Source organism: Melanostigma gelatinosum (assembly GCF_949748355.1).
Source record: "Melanostigma gelatinosum genome assembly, chromosome: 16".
Taxonomy (NCBI): Eukaryota; Metazoa; Chordata; class Actinopteri; order Perciformes; family Zoarcidae; genus Melanostigma; species Melanostigma gelatinosum.
In genome coordinates, this window is record NC_136649.1 from 9095491 (window position 1) to 9117466 (window position 21976).

The 21976-nt window shown below is 43.6% G+C and overlaps 3 protein-coding genes across 7 annotated transcripts; all 3 read right to left on the reverse strand.

Moving 5' to 3' along the window:
- Positions 1-351: 351 nt before the first annotated feature.
- Positions 352-9652, reverse strand: srrm1 (serine/arginine repetitive matrix 1). Of its 5 annotated transcripts, none has more exons than XM_079286741.1 (17): positions 9574-9652; positions 8525-8614; positions 8266-8388; positions 5967-6137; positions 5571-5665; positions 5244-5468; positions 4725-4904; positions 4458-4577; positions 4090-4298; positions 3861-3941; positions 3205-3291; positions 2952-3081; positions 2772-2858; positions 2209-2676; positions 1893-2073; positions 1347-1520; positions 352-1205 (listed from the first exon to the last, which is right to left on the reverse strand). In XM_079286741.1, exons 1-17 carry the CDS (start codon positions 9592-9594, stop codon positions 1095-1097), a joined length of 2553 nt encoding a protein of 850 aa, XP_079142867.1. In that variant the 5' UTR covers positions 9595-9652; the 3' UTR covers positions 352-1094. The 5 variants fall into 5 exon arrangements, with proteins under 5 accessions (XP_079142867.1, XP_079142868.1, XP_079142866.1 ...); XM_079286742.1 differs by having other exon boundaries at positions 352-1198; positions 2952-3087; XM_079286740.1 differs by having other exon boundaries at positions 2952-3087.
- A 1313-nt stretch (positions 9653-10965) lies between these two features.
- tdh2 (L-threonine dehydrogenase 2) lies at positions 10966-13508 on the reverse strand (the record flags this gene model as incomplete). The annotated part of the gene is made up of 8 exons (XM_079286280.1): positions 10966-11227; positions 11447-11716; positions 11805-11895; positions 11995-12167; positions 12262-12411; positions 12546-12616; positions 12708-12750; positions 13322-13508. 8 exons carry the CDS (start codon positions 13506-13508, stop codon positions 11082-11084), a joined length of 1131 nt encoding a protein of 376 aa, XP_079142406.1. The 3' UTR covers positions 10966-11081.
- Positions 13509-14298: 790 nt separating this feature from the next.
- On the reverse strand, positions 14299-20174 carry LOC306790498 (myotubularin-related protein 9-like). Its single transcript, XM_079286821.1, has 11 exons — positions 19767-20174; positions 19343-19399; positions 18916-19024; positions 18600-18725; positions 17309-17482; positions 17010-17233; positions 16760-16921; positions 16361-16502; positions 15209-15429; positions 14927-15078; positions 14299-14513 (listed from the first exon to the last, which is right to left on the reverse strand). The coding sequence occupies exons 1-11, from the start codon at positions 19952-19954 to the stop codon at positions 14413-14415; spliced, it is 1656 nt and encodes a 551-aa protein (XP_079142947.1). The 5' UTR covers positions 19955-20174; the 3' UTR covers positions 14299-14412.
- Positions 20175-21976: the final 1802 nt, after the last annotated feature.

The window sequence follows — 21976 nt, forward strand, 5'->3', positions numbered from 1 at the left end:
ATATACAATACATTGTGTTTCGTCCTGTTTTGCCACTTATTACAAACTTTCATTGAAGTGAAAGAACACATACATTTAGGTTGGCAACTGGGATGTTCATAATTAGCAACTGACAAAGGAAACGTTTCATTTAGGTGCAATGACCACATTGCAGCTCCACTTTTAAATATGCTGCAAGTGTAGCGGTAGGTTTTGAATTTGCGGGTCCGGTGGGTTGTTCATGTCTCATTAGCTAAGATCCCCACCAAAGAACCATTTTTTCTTAATCTATTTTTCTTCCTTTACCTACATTCTGTGTACATGTTTTACAGATCCCATCCCAAAGAGAAATGACAACATCTTAACATTGAGGAAAGCACACGTCCTATAAAAAGGTTTTAATTCTGAAAGGATGACAAGAGCCAGGGGTACTAAATACAAATCATAGAGCAGTCCTACAGAGATTAGCTTGGTGTAAGGGTGTCAACATAAAATTGCATATCAATCCATCTGGAAAATTAAAGAATTCTCTGTCTCACAGATTGTTTTAGTCTTACAACAAGACAATTTCAAAGTCAGGAAAAACAGCAGGTTAAACAATGCTAAACACCTCTTAAGTTACAATATGGGAGAAGACATTATGTTACGGCCTCTAACAATGCACACTGCTGTGCAACTGTTTCCACTAATAAAAGGCAATAGTAACAGTATGTTACTGTACGTTGGTTGTTCTCTACACTCCATAAGGTCAGTGGTTCATGCACATCAGAGACAATCACTGCACATGCAATCATTTCTGAATGGGATCTATTGTAGGCTGTGGAAAATATCTGAAACCTGCACAACTCAAACCTCTAAGCTTAAACCGTTTCCCTGCTCAACAATTAAAAATGGACAACACAAGCTTCTTTACAGTTCAGATAATACACTAACCAATAAATCAAGCTCTTAATGAAACACACTCTTCAGAATGTACCAAACCAGTAAAAAGAAAAAAACAAAACAAAACAAAAAAAGACTCAAGATTAACAATTTGTACATTCTAAAGCTGAACCAGGTTGATGACAAACATCAAGAGTGAGTGGAAAATTGAAAAGTGAGAAAGCCCCTTGTTTTCAGGACATCTGTGACGGAGACAACTGGGCCTTCCTCATGGAGCGCAGGGCCTTTTCTCTTAGGTGTTTCTCCAGATCATCCAAGCTGTCATCTACTTCACTGTCTGATTCCTAAATGAAACACAGCATGAAATACACGCCTATCAACTGGCCAATGCATGGCGATAAACAAAATAACATCCGCTACCTATCCCTGCTGAGCACAAAGCACAAAGGCCTTGGTAGCTAAAAAACGCAGAAACTAGACATCACCTTTCTTGACTCTCCATCCTCCTCCCCCCCGTGGTTTTCATGCCCATCTCCAGTCACAGGGCCGCCACTCTTCTCCTTCTTGTGCTTCTTGTGCTTCTTGTGTTTCTTCTCCTTCTTATGCTTCTTTTCCTTCTTCTTCTTCTTTTTCTTTCCACTGCCGTCAACATCTGAATTCTGGAATGAAACAAAGAAAAATAGTTGTTTTTATGGTGACAACATTAAAAATGCTGTTGAATAACTCCACAAATGTCAAAGGAATAAAGTTTCAAGTATTATTGACTAACTGCTAACTTCCAAGACTTACTTCTAAGTAAAGTAAGTAGAGATTCTGTTATTGTGGTTCAGAATACGTTCAAGGACTCAGTATTCAAGGTCCTTAAAAGTGTTAAAAGGTTACGGTTGATGGAGAATGATGGCTAATGTAATCAGACGAAGAAACGTCCGGCTTGCTGCATGCCTAGCTACATAAATACAAACTATCTGCATACTTGCCTTTGCAACTTCATTCAACAAAGCCAGAATTGAAACTAAGTTGAGGTATCAAACCTTGTTTGGGGATTGACTGCCAGAACCACTGCTGGCTTTTTTGGCTGGTGGTGGAGACCCGCTGGCTGAGCGAGATGGAGAGGGGGAGGCAGATGCAGGGGCTGGACGTTTCAGAGCTGCTGGCTGGGGGGAAACGGATCTGGAGGACGCTCTCCTCAAAGGCTGGGGACTTGGAGATGGTCTGCGGAGAGGACAAAAGGGACATTCAAAAGGGTGCTGGCACACGTACAAAACCGGTTACACAACTCAAAGATAATAAAAAGTGTATTATCCTGACATAATCACTATGGAGATGAATGCCATCTGCCTCGCCTACCTCTGGTTGTTGCGTGGCTCCGGGGTGCGGGACACCCTGCGGATGGGTTTGCCACTGTGTGGAGGGGACTGCTGTCTCCGCTGGTTCGATGGAGAGGAGGTTTCAAAACGCCTCTGAGGACTGGTGGAACCCCTAACGGCGCGACCGCGGTTCGCAGGGGACGGGGAGAGGCGGCTGGCAACAGGGGATCGTGTCTCCCTGCTTGGCCTGACGGAAGACAACATGGGGCTCCTCCTGTGTCTGGATGGAGACGAGGATGGAGGCGTGCGTCTCCTTTGAGCAGGAGGACTCCTGCGCTTGGGCGACCTGGAGGCGCGTCGCTTGGCCCCTGGGGAAGAGCGTTTGGGGGGGGAGCTAGACAGCTTCCTCTTCTGTAGAGGCAAGGGTGAGGGGCTGTAGCGACGCTGTATAGGAGGAGAGTAACGTCTGGGGGATGGAGAGCGACGACGGGGAGGTGGGGAAGGAGACCTGGGAAACACAAAATATAATTGTCAAAAATCCTTTTTTGAATTTTCAGATAATATTAGAAAAGAGCTGAAGTGATCAAATGAACACGCCTGTACCTTCTTCTAGGAGGAGAGGGAGATCTGCGACGACGTGGGGGAGACGGTGTGCGACGTCTGCGCCCAGGAGATGGAGAACGTCTTTTCCTGAAGTGGGAGAAAAAGAAAACATGAGTACAGTACATGATCAACATTTGATTTCACACACAATCCAATTTTTTCAGACACAAAAGTACTGACCTCGGAGAGTCATCTCTGTGTCGCCTCCGTGGGGAGGGTGTGCGGCTGCGTCTCCTCCTGACTTCCCCATTTCTGGCCCCTGGCCCCGCTGTTAGCCTTTTGGGTCCCTCGTCTTCGGATGAGGAGGACCCTGTATCTGACACAGAACAGAAAGAGGACATTAGCGACCGTTTCATTATAGCTGTCTGCTGTGTTGGAGGGGAAGGGGGGTTGTGTATGGGGAGGACAGAACGGGGATAAAAACATTTATAACCTGAAGAAGTCTGTCGATTCTGCCTGCGATACTGACGCCGCTGCTGCACCGAATCTGCGGTTGCCCCTTTGTCATTTTTATCCTCCTCTGAAATGTAAAGCATCGAGTGTCTCATCAGTGAAACAGACTGCCATGGAAAAGTCAGATAATATATATAAAAAAAAAAAAGGATTAATATCCCTGTGGCTTGAGTTTTCATTAGCTTTCTACGTGGCAATTTGACCATAGATTTCTACTTTTGTCCCCGAGTATTAAGTGTTTAATCATGTTCACTCTGTTTGTATTGATACTCTAAGGGGGATCAAATCACTAATGAGGTACTAATGGTACTAATGAGGTAAATACTCATTTTGGCATGAGGTTGAAATAGGATTATCACACAAGCCCCTGGAAATGTTTTTATTCTGCACAGGTAAAGCAAGCTTCTCCCATGAGCGTAGCAACATTACCTCGTAAGACATTTTCACAATCATTAAAATTGCACAATATGTAATGGGCCATGCTATAAACTGTGTATGGTAAAGTAACATCCGTCACCGTGTCCTCTCAAGCTGAAAACCGCTAACGGTCTGGGCAACAAGGGTCCGTCTTTCACGGTTATCACAATGTAAGGTCACAGGCCTCTGTGGTTTTTAACAGCGGTACTTAACGCTTACCTGACTCAGACCCTTCAGAAGGTCTGGGCTTGGCATTATCAGACGGAGAATCTGCCCGTCCTCCTGGTTTTCGCTTTAAACCTGAAAAACAAGACACCAAGAATTATAAATACTTATGATAATCATCATCTGCACAAGATTTTGAATAATTAAATCTAATTTCTAAAAGATGGAGGGAGCCGCGCGGTCAGTAAGAGACAAAGGCGTCATTATTATATAAGGATCGTACCAGATGGTCTGGCTGGTGATGCAGAGCCTCTGCCCCTCCTGGCCCGTGGAGATGGGGACCGCCTGTCTTTCCCTGCAGGGCTAATGGGGTTGTTGGGATGATGGACCGGTTTTCGGGGTGGTGTGTTAGATATTCTTTTCATTGCTTTTTTAGGCGAGCGAGAGTTGGAGGAGCTGCTGCCAGAGGATGAAGCAGAGCGAGAGCGCCTCCTGCAGGACACAATGAACAATACAAGTTTATTTTTTAAAGGGAGAAGCTGTATGGCCCAGATCTACTGTACACAATGTCGGTGGCCAGTAGAATAATAGGAAGATGTTACAGAGGAACTTAATGATTGTTCTTTTAACCACTAGGCTGCAGCTACTGACCTGCGGACAGGAGAGCGTCTGTGCCTGTGTCTGGAGTTGGGGGGGCCACGTCTGGGGGGGCTCCTTCGACGAGGAGACATCCTCCTCCTGGGACTCTGTCTTCTACGAGGAGAGTAAGATCTGAAATGGGGTACAGAACGAGAGACGCGTTGAATTTATTTTCAATGTTTAAGAACTTGGAAGTTCTTGATTTTACACAGAATTTAAAAACATAACATCTTTGAAGAACCAGAGGACACCAAAATAACTTAATACGTCAGAAATTACCTAGAACGGGAGCGTCGCCTGCGAGTGCGGGAATGAGAACGAGAGCGGTGGTGAGGCCTGTCCCTCCTGCCGTCCTTCTCCCGGGACCTGAGCCGTTCCTCTTTCTTCTGGGTCTTCTCTGGAGAAGCTTCTTTGACTTCAGTCACTGGGTCTGGATTCACCACCGCCACAACTGTGTCACTGCAGGCCAGAGGAACACGTTCAAATTCAAAGTCACTGTCACGGTTTTTTTTTTTTATCTCAAAGAAAACTACTGTACTATATTACCAGTTTCAATGATAAACTAAAAACTATTATAGATGAAAATTGCTTTTGTGTTTGATCCAGTGCACTACAAAACCTGACCCCACATAATTGACCGTGAATGAATGGACTAATGTGGAATAAATATGAACCAAGAACGCAAATAAATAAACCTCAAATCCAGTGGATTCTAAACTAAAACTACAAACGAATAACTAATGATTTTGAATCCCACACAAAACTGTGAATTTAAAGCAAGGCAATTATTCTACAAACCAGGTGGAAGGAGTTTCCTGGACGACTGGCTCTGGCAGGGCTCTATCTAATGTTTCTGACTCCACAAGCTGCTCCAGCGGTTTGGTGGGCAGCTGCATCAGAGGTGGAGGGGGTGAGCTGCCGCCAACTGGACTGGCTTTGCGTCTTGGAGAGCGGGAGGCGCTACGCTTCCTTTCACGCTTCACTGGAGACCTTCGCCGGGGTGATGGCGACCTTGTCTTCCGCCTGGACAGAGAAGACGCAAACAGAAATGTTTTTATGTTCTGTGATATAAACACACAAATCCAACCTCGGTACACTGATGTTGAAGACTTTTGTTTTTCTTACCTCCTTGGGCTTTTTGACTGTGCCCTCTCTCTGATTTCCTTTTCCTTCTTATCGTCATCGATCTTCTTCAGAGAAGCTAGCTTCTCTTGTTCAATCTACCGGAAATTTAACAACAAGGAGCAATCACATCACTATCAGTAACAATATACTGTATGTTCTGTCCGGCAATGTTCACATACTGTCATCTAGGGTGTAAAATAGTGAGGTCAATGCTATTCTCTGGTTCTATGGATCATATAGGACACATTATCCACTCTGATTGTTACAGAAATACAGAGTTATTTACTCGAGTCTTTTCCTGCCTGGGCTACTTGAACCTCGAGCTGACCACAGAGCCATGACCGTCCTACAGCTAACAGACACATTCTGCCAAACTGACCCAAGGTAGAAGCTCACCTGTCTCTGTTTAATTTCCTCCTTCTTCTGTTCCAGGAAAGCAGATGGGATGCCAGCAATGTTCTCCTGGGCACTCAGCAGCAGGGGCCACAGGTCCCTCATGAACTCCCGGGCATTCTTCCCATTCAGGAAGCCCGTCAGGTTGATCTGCATCATCTTGCTATCCGGGTGCTGTAACACACACACACGAAGGAGGCAGAGAAAAGACCATACGGCCATTAAAGTAATGGAAGGCATATCATTAAGGGGGGGGGTTAGGATCCCAAAAATGGGACTGCCTACCCTCTAGTCCTCACTAAACTGCTGTGACTATGTATTTAACCTTACTCAAAACATGTAAGACACCGATTAGTATACTAAACATACCTGGGTCCAATAATTGATTCAATAACCTATCAAAACAAATGTGATTAATTTGATTTAAATTGTTCTCACATACTAAAGCTGAGAATGTGAGCTAGCTGAGGGGAGATGCATCTAGTGATATAAATAACTGCATGCAATATTTATATATTATACCCATTTCTGATTGTTATTCCCCAGGTATACAATCAAGAACACAACAAATATTGTCATTATTTGATTTGCTCAGTACTATCCCCACTGCTTTACATTTCAGTGTCCCTCCCCACCCCTTGTTCTCCGGCCTCCCCACAAGTCTACACTTCAGGAGTTAAACAAAGAGCCACAATACAGAGTGCATTAAAACCCAACACTGCAAGTACAGTTCCGGTGTCTTCAGTGAGTCCCGTGGGATCAGTGGGCACGGAGCTCCCTTGGCTTGCTTCCGCCTCCCTACTGCTTGAGACTCAACCACCTTGAGCTTAATGTTATATCATTTATCTAAATTGCAAGAGACGAACAAGCAATAATGAGTACACAGTTACACAAAAAAAAGTTTCTTTTTCAACAGCTGATAGAATTGTTGTGAGATACCGTAATCTCAATTCAATTTATTCTTCTTACCATTATGCAACAGTGCCCTTAAAACTTAGCTTTAACAGCCCAACCCACCTGCCCCAAAAGCTATGGCAAGCAAAAGATCAAAAAATATATTTTATGTGCAGTACTGGGGTCACATTTGATAATATTAAATAAATAAATACATGTGTTTTTTTTAGCATCTTAGGAGAATGAAAGTCATTAACGAAGTCATTACGCATACATACCATACTTGAAGTATACTATGGGATGGAATCCTAGTAAGTCTGATAAGGGATAATGTGTGTACATTACTTAGGTTATTTTCCTCCCATTTACCTGTTTTCCTATTTTAAAAGCCGGTGCAATGGAATTATGCTTAAATAAACAAAATTCTTAAATTAGCCAATAGCCTATGTGATGAAAAACATGCAGAATTTATTAAACAATAAAATACACATCAGTGGGGCTCAGCATTACAGCCCTACTGGCAAGAAGGATTTTATTAAGAATCAAAACCATGACTACTATAGATATTTCAATGGCCTTTCAGTTAAGAGTAACTTAACACCAAAAAGAAAAGTATCGTTTATCTTTGAAAATCTCAAATGTGTTGCAGGTCTGACGACACACAACAGAGACGCCGAGTGTCGTCAGAGGTTTAACAGGTTTGTTACAGAATAACTCACAATCAGATGAAAATCTTGTTTTCGTTCTCAACTTTCTACAGTGACCTCGAGTCTGTTGCAAGTGGGACAGAAAACGCTTCTGAGCAAACCCAACAGAGGTGCAGAAGACCTGAAATTTTCAATCCGAGGTAGACATTGAGAGGATCCTTTCCAGCTTGGTGTTAAAATACTCCTACAGTTGCTCTCTAAAGAATGTCGAGGAAGAGATCCGTTACTCTTAACAGCAGGGATCTGGGCAGTTTAATTTTGCACTGCAATTATCCTACATGATTATGGCATTGTTCAGGTGTGTCTTTCACTGACATGATATTGGTGATCCCTGCATATAACTCACCTCAAACCACACACTGCATCATGAAGGAGAGTTGGGCTCAGTGACTTTGGGCTCAGGAGAGAGCTAATTAGGTGTTGGTGCTATACTTCTGATGCAAGGCATAACATCCATATTGGTTCAGGCCTTTTAAATCATAAATCACATCATCATTAGAAGACTGCTGAATATAGGCACGTTGTCACATAACAGCAAAACATAGTTATGTCATTATTAATAGTTTACACCAATTGTTACTTTACCCATTCAATTTGACTAGGAGGTGCAATTATTTGCTTATATCCCTTATTACTAATGAAACAATGCCCTCAAATTTACAGTTTTGAAAAACAAAACAGAAACATTTTAAAGACATTACCTTATCCTCAAGTTGGTTAAATATAAACTCTATGACGACGTCATCCTCGAACCCCAGAATCTCTGTCACTCGCTGAGTAATCCACGGTTTGATGACTTCCAGGTTCACTTTGGTCATGTCCACCTAAGGGTGAAACGGATTCATGCAATCAGAAACAAATCACAAACCTGGTCAGTAAAATACAATACATTTGTCAAGGCAACAGATTGTTTGGGACTTATACTGGCACAAGCTGAACACAATGCAGATGATCTTATACCTTCTTGTCCAGACATTCTGCAAACTTCAGCTGCTTCAGCAGTTTCTTCTGCTTGTTGCTGAAACGGTTGTCTTGCTCCGCACTTGTACCCTACAGAAAAACCAACAACAACCGACTCTTAGATGACTAGTGTGGGTTTACAATCAGACACGCACATAAACGTAACATTCAGCTTGAAGCATGTCTCTCACGTGATTCAGTTCAGATGCAAAACAACTTCCTCAGTGTTTGACCAGTGGTAACTTAAACGTGACTGCACTAACATACCGGCGATATCGACATCGAAACCAAAACACTGATTAGCAAACATTAAGATACACTTGCTAACATACGATGTTACGTTGAAAGTCAAAATATTTGATAACGTCAGTTCACGTGGTCGCAGTACCACATCGTCAACGTGAGCCACACATGACATTGATACAAATAGGCTAACGTTAGCTAAGCTAATAGTTAGCATGCTTAATCCTCCAGGCGAAACTAAAAGGCTAATATTAGCCTCGTGGCTACCTTCACCGGCAGCACCGCTGGCAGAGACAGAACATCAAATAGTCAAATGGGTGTAGTTATTCGGTACACTTTTAACGTTGAGTCTATTTATTCTAGCCAACGTTAACGTGGTCGTGACCACCCTCCAGTCACAAACGATGCACCACCCGGACGCCATCTTTAGCCAGGGCTAACAAATTAGAAGAAGCTAACGTAAGCTAGCTAGGTTGGCTTGTCTATTTCCTGCAACTGTGTCGACTCCAAATTAATGTGAAAGGGATACGAATTGTTGGCCACATATCGTCAAATAGGGTTATAGTGGTACATACATGCATTTAGTAAAGACATGTAAACTCTGAAAATAGCCCCGTAGAAACACGGCTCTTGTCGAGTAACGTTATCAGTTGATAGACGAAGCCCCGACCATAACGTTACCATAACGCCTGGCTCTATGGCCCTCCACCTAAAACAGCATATTAATGCTCTAACAATGAATATATCTCCCTGTTACTTAGCAGCAAGACATTAAAGAATATGAACAAACTTTTCCAAGAACTTACGCGGAAGAATCCCGCGTCCATTATCAGAGAAAATGGATTTAACAGGTGCCGTTGAGAAAGACGTGCGCTGCTCCGGTGAAATTTTTCTGGTTGGAGAGCCGGATGACGGGTGCGCCTCTAGAGAAAGAAACAAGAACTGCATGTACTGTAATGATCGGAGGGAAGACGTGCTCACCCGGACCGTGATCCCGAGTGGTATAAAACAAAACGGTGAAACGTTCTGCTAAATTGTACTTGCTAAATTACCCAATATGCAGAAATAATTCTGCAAATAATTCTGCATATTGGATAACTGTGTGTTGTAATATTATCTCACATCATACATGTTTAATTATTAATGCATTACTGGGAGAGCAGCTTTTCAATGTCGCTGATTGAGGTGGCACCAATTTTAAATACTTCAGAAACTGCTGGTAGATGAATCTATAACAGTGCATCATATTTTATTTGTTGATCATGTGTTTTGTTGTAAAAATCTGAAATTGCAAAGTTACTAGTATTTATGCTGGTGAAAAAAACACAATAATTCTCCCTGAAATGTGATAAGGACCTCAAAACTGTACCACCACAATCAATACTATAGTCATCAGCATCACCGTAAATATCAATGTGGCCCAATCAGTAGTAATGATTCATTCTAAATGAAGGTCAACAATTCAACTTAATCACTGCTGTTTGGGTAAATAACATTTTTAATAATCAAGGTCTGATTCAAAAGTACACTGCATTGTTTAAACATTGCTTTCCAAAGCAAACTACAATAAATAAGGCTTCATTTGTTATAGGTGCTCATTCATAACTAAAATCACACAGCTGGCAAAAAAAAGGCAAAATAAAGGTTTCTTGTTAGATGCCACAGCAAGGGTAGTGTGGTTGTATACAGTGTGTGATATTCACTTGATAGAATATATCATAAAAGACTGGCTTTTGAAAACAGCCAGAATATGTGGTGAGTCAATAAATACAGTTCAGAGTTAACTGAGCCAGCCATTCCAGATGATCCTTGAATTAAAGTGTACAACAGATTTGTTACTACAAATGTGTAACTGGTCCATATTGTAATAGACATTTTCATAGACATTGTAACAGACTGTTGTGTCCATTGATGCGAGTCACATGACATTCGGAAATCTCTGAAGTCCTGTGTTGTTCCTCCTGAGGCAACATGTGTAAAGCGATGCTTATCCCATGCTAACGATTAAAAACGACAAAGATTAAGGGCAAGTTTGACGGTATATTATTCCCTGAAAAAGACTGAGATGTGTGTGTATGTTTAAGTGCATGTGTGACATCTCACTGTCCACTGTATATTGAGATCATCAGACTGTGAATTCCCACTTTACTTTACAAACAGTCCCTGGCTCATTGCTGTAATGTTCCAGAGTAACGGGGGATACAGGTTGACGACATGTGTAGGTGAAGTGAAAGGAAGTGTATCGCTGGTAGATGCAGGCTGAAGCAGAAGTCAGGGCCAGGGCGCTGGTCAGTCTTTGTGGAGCCGGTTTTCGCTAGCTGACCGGCAAACCCTCGAATGTCCTCTTGTCTTGAATGCAGCGCAGCATGTCTGACACCAGCTCCTCAAGCCGGAAGGCTGGTGCCCAGCCCCAATCTCTCCTGGCATTGGTGTCGTCAAACCTCAAGGGCCAGCTGTCTGCTGCAAAGTGACATGCAACATGACCACATTACTTCCATCACACCAGCTATAATTGAAGACGGCAATATGAGTCATGTCATTTAAAAATAAGACAAAACTTAAAGTGAAAAATCAAGAAGATGGCAAACCAGTATGATGAATTTAACAGACTGAAAACATTGCAAAGTTGTATGATCCCGCACAGGTTTTGAGCGTCGGTATATGTGCACCACGTCGTACCGATGGTCTGGCGGACAGAGTCTGGATTGTAGGTGACCTTGAGGTGAGGGAGATGCTTGCGGATTTCTTGCACCACCTCTTCTGGAGTGAAGCTCATGGCGGCGATGTTGTAGGTACGCAGAGACAGCTGGCACTCTGGAGCCTGCATGAACTCTATGGTGGCGCGGTGGCAGTCAGAGATATGCATCATGGGGAGGCGGGTGTCGGGACGCAGGTAGCACTCGTGGTGACCCGTGCTGAGGGCGTCGTGGAAGATTTGAACGGCATAGTCTGCGAAGAAAGAGGTCCGGAGTGCCTTGTATCAAGCTGATTGTGCTGAATATATGTGGCACATGCGGATAGAGAAGTGATGCAATACCTGTTGTTCCTCCTCCGGGGGGGGTGCTGACTGATATCACACCTGGGTACCGCAGGCAGCGGAAGTCCAGACCATATTTATGATGGAGATACTAAAGAAAAAGAATGTTGAGATATCACGAAATGTTACAAACTGATGTATTAGAGTACCGCGTGAATGTGTATGCATGTGCATTTGAAGGCCGACACACCTCCCCCATCAGTTCTCCGTGCACTTTGGACACGCCATAGATGGTTCGAGGTCTTTGGACACAGAGGTCAGGGGCCGGGTCACGTGGAGAAGAGGGGCCGAACGCTCCAATGGTGCTGGGGACAAAGATGCGCAGGCAGCTCTCTAGAGCCAAGTCCAGCACATTATGAAGGCCTAGATGGACAGCAGGACATCCGAAGAGGAGTTTGAAACATAATAACCCCTAAGAAGGCGGTATACATGTGAATGGTGAGTGTGTTCGGCAGACCTGTGATGTTGATCTTGCGTGCCAAAGCCACATTCGCTTCGCCCACAGCACTAAGCAGAGCGCTGTAGTGGACCAGCCAAGTGACACGATAATTTACAATCAGCTCCCGGAGGTGTTTGTAGTCCAACACATCAGCGTACACAAATGGACCTGATGGGGAAAGAGAAGAATATTCGTAAAACTGATGATTTAAAGAGCAGGGAAATAAGCTGTTCAGTGTAAATTGGAGAAGAATGGAAAACACAACATATCTGGGGAAAATAACTTGATTTTGAGTTGCATACCACTGCTGATAACATGAGGTGGAGGCTTCTTAATGTCTGACAGGATTACATTCTCGGTTCCATACTGTTTCCTAGACGTTGATAGAGATATGATGTATGAAGTTCACATTTCAAACATTTTCAACAAGCTTCGTTGTTTCAGAAAATGTCCACGCATCTCACCTCAGTAACTCTGCCAGTCCCACACCTAACTGCCCAAGACCACCTGCATATAGAGGCACAGTTTAGGATTCAAGAGAAAACAAGAAAATGTTTGGAGTTTGGTACGCAACTGGAGTCAATGTTTTTGATGCACCACGCTTCAGCTTTTTGTTTGTTCCAAAGCTTTATCCCGGGACAAAAAGCGACAGTGGGCTATTATTCTCCCATCCAGTCACTCATTGGCTCTTTTATATCACCAGCGCTGTCTGTACGCATCCTATTGTGATGAGTCAAAGTGGGGTCCTGCTGCTGGTGCACAGTGAAAACAACTCGATAAATATAAAACTACACTACGCTTGTCTCGTGTTCCACTCATGCCATTGATGCCACTTGCATTTCAAATAAACATAGGATCTGCTTGGAAGTGAGCAACTCTCTCATATCCCTAACTCGGTGCCCTTGAGCGAGGCACTCGACCCCTTCTTGTAACTGCTCTGCGAACGCGAGTACAAAACAGTGGCTGCACGGTGAAAGTGGTAGAAAACAATACTAGCTTCACAGGTTCAGTGTTTGTGTAGCAGTGGAAAAAGTCCATCTTTACCTATCAATAGTTCATTAATATATATATATATTACCTGTGATGAGGATACGAGGGTTTTCCTGAATAGGTATGGGGCTGCCGGTCTCCAGGCTGTTCCACCTGCTCATCTGCCTGGGCAAACAGCTCAGGCTGCCACCGCGCAAACTTCGCGCCCTGCTGAGACAACCTCGGCAAAACAGGCCCAGCGCAGCTGCAGTGGGCATACAGACCCCCGGTTGCATGTCCAGTAGCAGTCCTTAGAAAAATCAAAATGAACTGACATTAAACTTCTACATTTTGTTGATGATCATGATATATATATACAAGTCGTGTTAAAATAACAGTACAGACAAATGAATTAAACAGGGCACAGAAAAAAGGTTGTTACCTGTGTGCTGACAAAATCAGAAATACCAGACAATCCCAGATTCTTGGTCCAAAACAGGTGCAATTTAGTGAATCCCAAACTTTTCCTCTGATCTAAATTACGAAATAAGGGCTCATAAGATGAGGCATGTGTCAGAAATAAAAGATTACCATCCGATTGGTCACCGACTCAGTTCACCCAGTAACCGCTGGATAAAAAAGCAGGAGTAGAAAGTCATGCTGGGCTATGTGGTTCTTGTCCACATTGTGTAATCACCGGGGCTTGTGGCTCTTGACTGAACCTGACTACAGTCTCCAGCTTGCAAAGCTCCGTGTGTGTGTGTGTGTGTGTGTGCAAACATGCTGACTTGCAGTGCACAGGGATTTGTATTGTGAAGAGTGTTTAGCTGAGCTTAACAGGACTGGGAGGTGTGTCGGTTATATAGCCTCTTTCTGTTGATAATATCTGTGAATGAATATTAGAAAATATATTTTTAAGTAAAACACAACATATATTCTCACATTTTTCAAACAACATTTTTAAAATGTGGTGTGAGGGCTAAACATCTTCAAATGACATCAAAAATTGAGGGTTTTTTTTTCTTCAATTTGTTTTATAAAATAATACAAAAATGACTGTACATTAAAACACATCAGGTTGTCAAACATTCTGAGATAACATTTCCACAGTCAAAAGGCATTGAGCTGTGGTATTGTCCCTCCTTAGAACGTGTTACATGTTCAGGCTGAACATCTTCCCATCTTCATGTCCTGAGTGCATCAGCTGAGAGCCAGCTTCCCCCACTCAGTGACCATGCTCCTGATCTCCTCCTGAGCCTCTTCTAGGTGACGAGCCTGCGGGGTCCACCTCAGAAAAAAACCTGAGAATACATAAGACAAGACATGGGCTTGAGTCAGCATCAACGCTCGATTGATCATCACAGTTAGCGACGCAGTCGGATTACAACCCTAGATAATGAAATCATTGAGCTGACGAGAGGAGCATCTCTGCTGATACTAACAACAGGTCAAAAGCATCTGTCTGTCTGTCCAAAAATGACATCACTTCATCAATTTACCCTATTAGACATTAGTGGGAAATTGTCATAATTAGCACATAAATTCTCAAGTTATGGCCCAAAATGTGTTTGTGCCAAATCTGAAGAAATGTTTCTCCGGGCAAGAGACTCCAGGCAAGACTTCACAAGCACGTATACATACGAATAACCCAGAAACACATCGCCTCAGGCCACGACTGAAAGATGAGATCATGTTTGAAAACGTCAAAGCTCACCTCTCCAAAGCTGTAGGGACTGAGGGTGGACCGAGGGCCAGATCGCTAGCTCGATGGGCTCATACAGGGGGTTAGAGTAGCAGTCCCTCTCCCTGGCCCTCAACAGCGCCCGGAACAAACAGTGAGTGTTCTCCTTCACTCCCAGAGCACACCTGAGAGGGAAGAGTGAGGTGAAAGTTCACTAACACCTCGTGAAGATAGTTTGAGAAAAAAGAAACGGTTGAGTTTGGTCTCAGCCATCCGTTCCCCTAATGCACAGTCGCGCTGAGCCTTAAGACCGACCTCTCCTGATGGCTGTTGCACAGGAAGGTGCCATAGTTAGACACGTAGGCCTCGGTCGCCAGCCTCAGGAGCAGCGCCTCAGAGAAGCCCAGTGCCAGGGGGAACTGACGCCACAGCTGCCACACACAGTCCAGCAGCAGCAGGAAGACCGGGGACTCCTGCTGGAGACTGGCGTGGGAGAACGCCGAGTGGGCACACCGCTGCCGGAATGGGTGTCCTGCCTGGAGGGAGGAACACTTATTCATACAAACATGCATACAGTGCACATTGTTCTGTGCTGTGGGTCATTTTCTGTGTCAATTCGAACTTATCAAATCGGGATCATGTCGGGGCACAGTTGAAATATCATCACTTACTTTATCGATCAATTTGTACAACTTTGCGACTTCAGTCTGGTCTATTTAACTCTTAAGCACGGAGAACGACTTTCCTTCATATGACTTTTATCTACAATCGATAATTGATGATGAAATGTCGGCCTCGATATCAGTTGTTTGTTGGTTATTTGGATGGGCTGTGAAATGAAAAAATATTGTTTCATGGTTATTGTGTGGATAACAAAAGAGTGATGTCGATTATATATTTCAGGATGATGATGAGAAAAATGAGTTCCCCATGAAAGTTGAGAAATGCTCCACTATAATGGAGGTACAAGTGAACGGAAACATTTGGAAACAATGGGTCAATGGGTCAATGGGGGCGAACGCTTTTGGTAAATCCATGTCCGCTACGTGCCGTTTTTTTTCTGAAGACATTTCCTGTAAAGGGTAGATTGTGGCGCAATATCCTTTTAGCAAGAGATGTGAGATTGTGCTTGAAAAACAGAGGACATGCTTTGCCTCAAATCTGTCGATGCAAAAAGTAGTAAAATTCAATGAGCTCCCACTTTGGACTGTTATTTAGAAGGCTTCCTTATGATTCGAATTCTGAACTTAACTGAAAGCAGTAACCTAAAAAAGATCACGAGCAACGCATTCTGTATTTCAAAGATAGTGAACAGAAAAGACACACTTCAGGTGAAGTGACTCTGTATCACTGACACTGTTCACGAGTCTCAATCTATTTGAGGATTTGCATTTTTTCTTCACATTTTCCAATCTTTCAGCACACACACACACACACACACGCACGCACATGCACACCCACACTCACCTGTACCCACTCCCTCTCCAGCAGAGCCAGGAAGCCCTCCAGTGTGCGGCAACATGGGTCCATGATGAGCTGAGCCAGAGTGCTGATGAGCAAAGTGGAGTCTGTCCCTTCAGAGCCGTGCACCAGCACAGAATGACCGTCCCTGCACAAAAGCAACAGATACACGACAGTTCAGTCCTGTTCCTCCTCCATGTATTAGAAAAGGCGTATATACGCGCACATATTTGTCTTTGCTGGTGCTCCCATTATTTCTTATGATATCGTCATGTCGAAGAGTGCAAATATAAAAACATGCTTTTGACAAGAGATAAGTGCAAACCGACTGTAATCCCACACCACACACACACACACACACACACACACACACACACACACACACACCGTGGGTGTAGTTCCTACCTCTCCACACACTCCGCCAGCAGTCCAGCGGTTGACAGGGCAGTTTGGACGTGAGACAGCCACTTTGAATTATCAAGCTTACTGAGCCAACGGTCCATGTTATGGGACTCGTCCCCGCAGGCCTCCACCAGTTTAATGAGGCTCTCCTGCAGCGCTTTGCCCCTGTAAAGAAGACAATGGGGTGGACAGTTTGAACGTCAGTATCATAAAAACGGAGAACCGTATCAACTCCCACTCAGCCAACTTTCACACTCGCCTCTCCATCTGCCTGTGCAGTCTCGTCCAGCCGCTGTAACACGACTTGGACTCACACCCTCCACCAGTCATCCGGGCCTGCAGGGCCTGCTGACTGGAGCGCGTGTCAATAATGAAGCCTTTGTCCGAGCCGTCAATCACGGCCTGGAGGAGACGCTCGTCATCCTTGCAGCGCTTCCTGTTGGCTCCCGTCAGCGGCTGACTGCTGCGCATGATAACCTGAAGAGATTTGAATTGTTTAGTTGCATGTGTGAAGTGTGGGCTTGGCTGTAGAGACACGTGAAGGCGCCTCACCATGCCGTTCTTCCTGTGGTAGTAGCAGAGGACGGGGAAGCGTCCCCCCTGTCTGAATTTGGCCGCCTTCTCCAGCATGTCATCGTCGGTGTTCTTGGGGACGATGACGACTGGAGGGTAGGAGGGACACACTAAGGAGTCTCTGTTCACAGTGCTCAGTCTCCACCTGTCATGCTGCAAACAGGAGAGAGAGAGAGGACCATGAAGGGCAGTCACAGCGGCACAGTGACTGTTTGAACTTTAATACGCACGGGGCATGTAACCTGCACACGGCACATTCATGTTCACCACCCTGCTTTGTGTCAAAGGATACTGAAGCTACAGGAAACAGCTCTAACATATAGGCGGGTCCACCGACCTCCGCATGTAGAACTTGTTCACTGCTCAATTGTTCACCCTTAAAACACTAGAGGGCCGATAAACGTAGTGTTTCACTTTTGATTTCGAGATGTTTACCAAAAATCCCAAAGTGCAGCATGGGAACAAGGACACCAGCCCTATATCTGTACAACCAAAGTAAAGCTGCAGCCAGGAGGCAGTTATTTAATCTTAGCATATCGGAGCCAGAGGGACACAGGTAGCCTGGCTCTGTCACAAGGTAAACTAAATCTGCCGAACAGAATCCATATATACACTAAACTGCAAAACTGCCACACTGTTTTTTTCTGGAAGCTTCAGAGGTGCTGACAGGCGGGTTTTCTTTTTAACCTTCGGACCGGGCCAGGATAGCTGTTTTGGCGTTTCCAGTCTTAATGCTAAGCTAAGCTAACCGTCTCCTTGCTTTAACTCTCTGCGTGGAGCATATTTCTCACGATGTCAAATCTTATTCAAACTCCATTTGACAAACCTCGACCACATAACACAAAGCTCAACTCATGGCAGGAATCAGCTGACGGATGTGAGTCAACATGCAGGCTCCAAAGAGTTTCTTGACCGGGCCTGCCTGATGAAAACTAAAGATATCCTCCAAGTTCAGGGAACATTGCGCCAACAATGCTTCCCTGCACGGTCCACCCATCACCACAGCAACATGCTACTCCCAGAGGAAGACGACACTGTATTAAACATGAATTCAAGCTGTGTGCAGCACATTCTGAAGTTAAGGGAAAACAAATGAAAGCTCAGCGACAGGGATATCCTGAGTCTTGACCCATGCATTCAGTTTCCATGGTATTTTCCTGTCATGTGGTTTTTGGATCACTGTGGGGATGACTTACCAGTGACAGGGTGTGTCACTGGTAAGCGCAACAACAACAAGCGCATGAGACACAGGGTTTCATATGTTGCTTACAAGTTCCTTCATTTGACTGTAGTGGGTTTCAGGGGACGACAGGCCCCACTGGTCCTGCAGGCTGACATCAGAAGGTCTGTAGAAGAAAGGATACATCTCCGACACACCGTCCAGACAGGACAGGGTCTAGAGAAAGTGAAAGAGGGATTTGAATTGAGTTGACTTCCAAAGAGAATATTATCAGAAAGCACAGATGAGGGCATAGAAACGTTGTATTCAAAGGAAGGATGTAAGATCCCATAGCAAGAATGGAAAACACTAATTTCCTTATCCATGTATGTTTGAGGGTTGAGGTTTATTCCATTATTTATTGTACCTCGATGGAGCGAGCAATGTTGAGACACTGCTCCATGCCCGGGATGTCAAGCTGGAGCACACGCAGATCTTTACACTTGATGGTAATGGTCCCTGAGGATCCAGATAGCCTACATACACACACACACACACACACACACACACACACACACACACACACACACACACTACTATGAAACAAAACAATACCCCTGTGTCAACTTTCCCCCCTCAACGCCTCCTGTTTTGACTCTAGCAGTGCAGAACCTTTGACTTGCAGCAGAAAAGGAAGGTGAACTGCAGACCAACAACACATCGAGTGGTTTCAGCGAGCTCAGAAGACGCGGTCAGCAGCAAGCAACGCATTATAATCTTGTGAGCACACTTCCTCCGTCAGCACTGTGGGCAATAGGAGCAGCAGACACATGGCAACACAAATGATGTCCAACCTTTGACTGCGGCCTTCATTACAGAAGGGGCCGGAGTGGGCCAAAAGGTTTTCCACACTGGTTAAAAAGATTTGAGGAATAATGGAATTAGACATCAATTCGACAATTCACTGACAGCTTTGGTGTTCGTTAGTTATGTTGATTAGTGTGATGAATTGCTTGTGTCTATAATCCCTAGAATAAAAAAGTGCTAGAAAGATCTATAAAGCCTTATTAAATGCTGTAATTAGTATTTTAAAGCAATTGAGTACATTAAGGCGGTTCATTGATTTCTGTTGAATCAAATGTCATGTTTTTGGGCAATTTGAAAGCGCATTGCCTATTGTTCTCTATTTTTATTCCATGATGCACTGCTTATTCCATGATGCACTGTCGTATAAGACTATTCCGTTGCAGTGATCACTCTCCGGTCCTCCTGCCTCACCTTTTCTCAATGGCATCGACGTTCCTGAGGAGCAGCAGAACCTGCCGACCGCTGCCCTCCTCCTCCCTGTCCGAGAAGAGCAGGTGGTGGCCGGTGATGCACAGGGTGCCTCTGCTCGGCGGGTGCAGCGGCTGCCGGAGCACCACGTTCTCCACATTGGCGGTCTTAATGTGCTCAGAAAACTCCATCAGATCCCCGGGCGTCACAAAAAAATCAAATAAATAAAATAAATAAATAAAATAAAATATTTAAAAAAAACTCCGCTGCTGAAACTTCTCAGTGCACAAGTGGCCAAATCACTTGCTCGCCTCTCTTGTAGAGAAAACGAAAGCTCCTTCCTCTCCTCTCCTCTCCTCACCTCACTAGTTTGGGTAGCACAGCTGTGCTCTGTTTGCTCGCCGATAAGGAGCCTATAAATAGATTAATTTTTTTTCTGAGCATAGCTTATGCATTTATGTTGCTACACCTTCCCTCACACAAGTGGCTGTGCACGAGACTGCTCTGGAAACAACGATGTGCTGCTTGAGGCGACAAAAGACGGAAGTTGCCGTTTCCTGAGAAACAGCAGCACCGAGATGTGTCACATATTGCTGTTAAAAGTTTCTCACACAGTGGGGGTGGGTGGGGGGAGAGAGGCAGCACTGGTGCGCGTGTTGTATAATAAATGACCACTAGATGGCAGAATACTCAAAAGTAAAAAAGCTGGTGCTGAATTTGACAAAACATTGAGTTTGGTTTAGTGCAGGGGTGGAAGAACGATTTGAGCCTCAGAAATAGTCAATGACAATGAAATGCACCTACATAGGCCATTACAATCAGCAAAATGTAAAAGTAAAAGCACTCACGTGCAGAACGCCCCATTTCAATGTATTAAAGGTTACGGTATATTATGTTATTGTATTGGTTCTGCAAAACTGCATGCAGCATTTCAGTGTTTCAGTGTTATCTATTTATTTGCATCTTAAGATGCATCATTTAGAAAGTTCATCAGTTTTGTATGTAACATGTTTATCCGCAAAACAACTAGTAAGTAAGGGACTTAAATAAATGTAGCCCTTTGAAAAGGTCATAAAAAGGTTTCCCACTGAAATGTATTGCAATACAGTGGTGGAATGTATACATATACTAATGCAGCCTACTTACTTAAATTTCATTTTGAGGTGCTTCTACTTGACTTTGAGTATTTCCATTTCATGCTTTATACTTCGGCTCCATTATATTTCAAAGGGGAATATTCTCTTCACCCCATTACATTTATTTAACTAACTACAGTTACTTTGCTGATTGCATATTTTTCATACAAAACACATGGCAGGAGAATCGAATAAAAGTCACTGCAATAAATGAAACTACGCAGGAATATAAAGTATTCAGACAACATTAAAATGCTTCCTACACATAAGACAGTAATGTCATATAAGATTAAACAATAATACAACACCCGCAGTGGTCATTTGTCTGCAATAATTCAAGATGATAATGTATCATCTTTCAATGGAATAATGAAATCATAAATCAAAAACATCCTGATACACAATGTGTCGTCTAAATGAATAATAGCAAGAACATGTTTCTCATTTGTTTCAGAAAATCAGATTATTTGCACTAAAGTTCCCAATTAAAGGAGAAAATACTCAGTACTTTTCATTTGTCAAGTATTTATTTCACATAAGAGTATACAACATGAGGTTATTTCATCTGACCATTTGATTATTGAATGATCGGAAAGCATATATCGTAATGGGAGATTTTCAATGCAGGATGTTTACTTGTAATGGAGCATTTATACATTATTGTAATGTTACTTAATGAAATAATCTGAATATACTTCTTCCACCACAGGTGAAGTAGTCATATAAAGTCACTAATACTCGCATCAAGTACCTTATTTACTTTGCACAACAACATTTGTGATTTAAAATGATAAAACAGATACAGCATGTTATCACACTTCTCTCCAAACTCCCAAATAACTGTATTTTCTTGAAATTTAGAGGGCACGGTTTTACCTTTATTTTGTATTTTCATTAATTTCACACTCTGTTTTAAGGTCTCAAAGAAGTTTGTGGAAATCTGTCTTCCTAAAAAAAACCCTTTAAAATAAATGATCCAGCCTCCCTGGCATCTGCCTGCGGGATGGGCGGTCACTCCTTATCAGCCTATAAAGGAGGTAAGGAGCTTGTTGCGCTCCAATCGCCCACGCTGCCAAT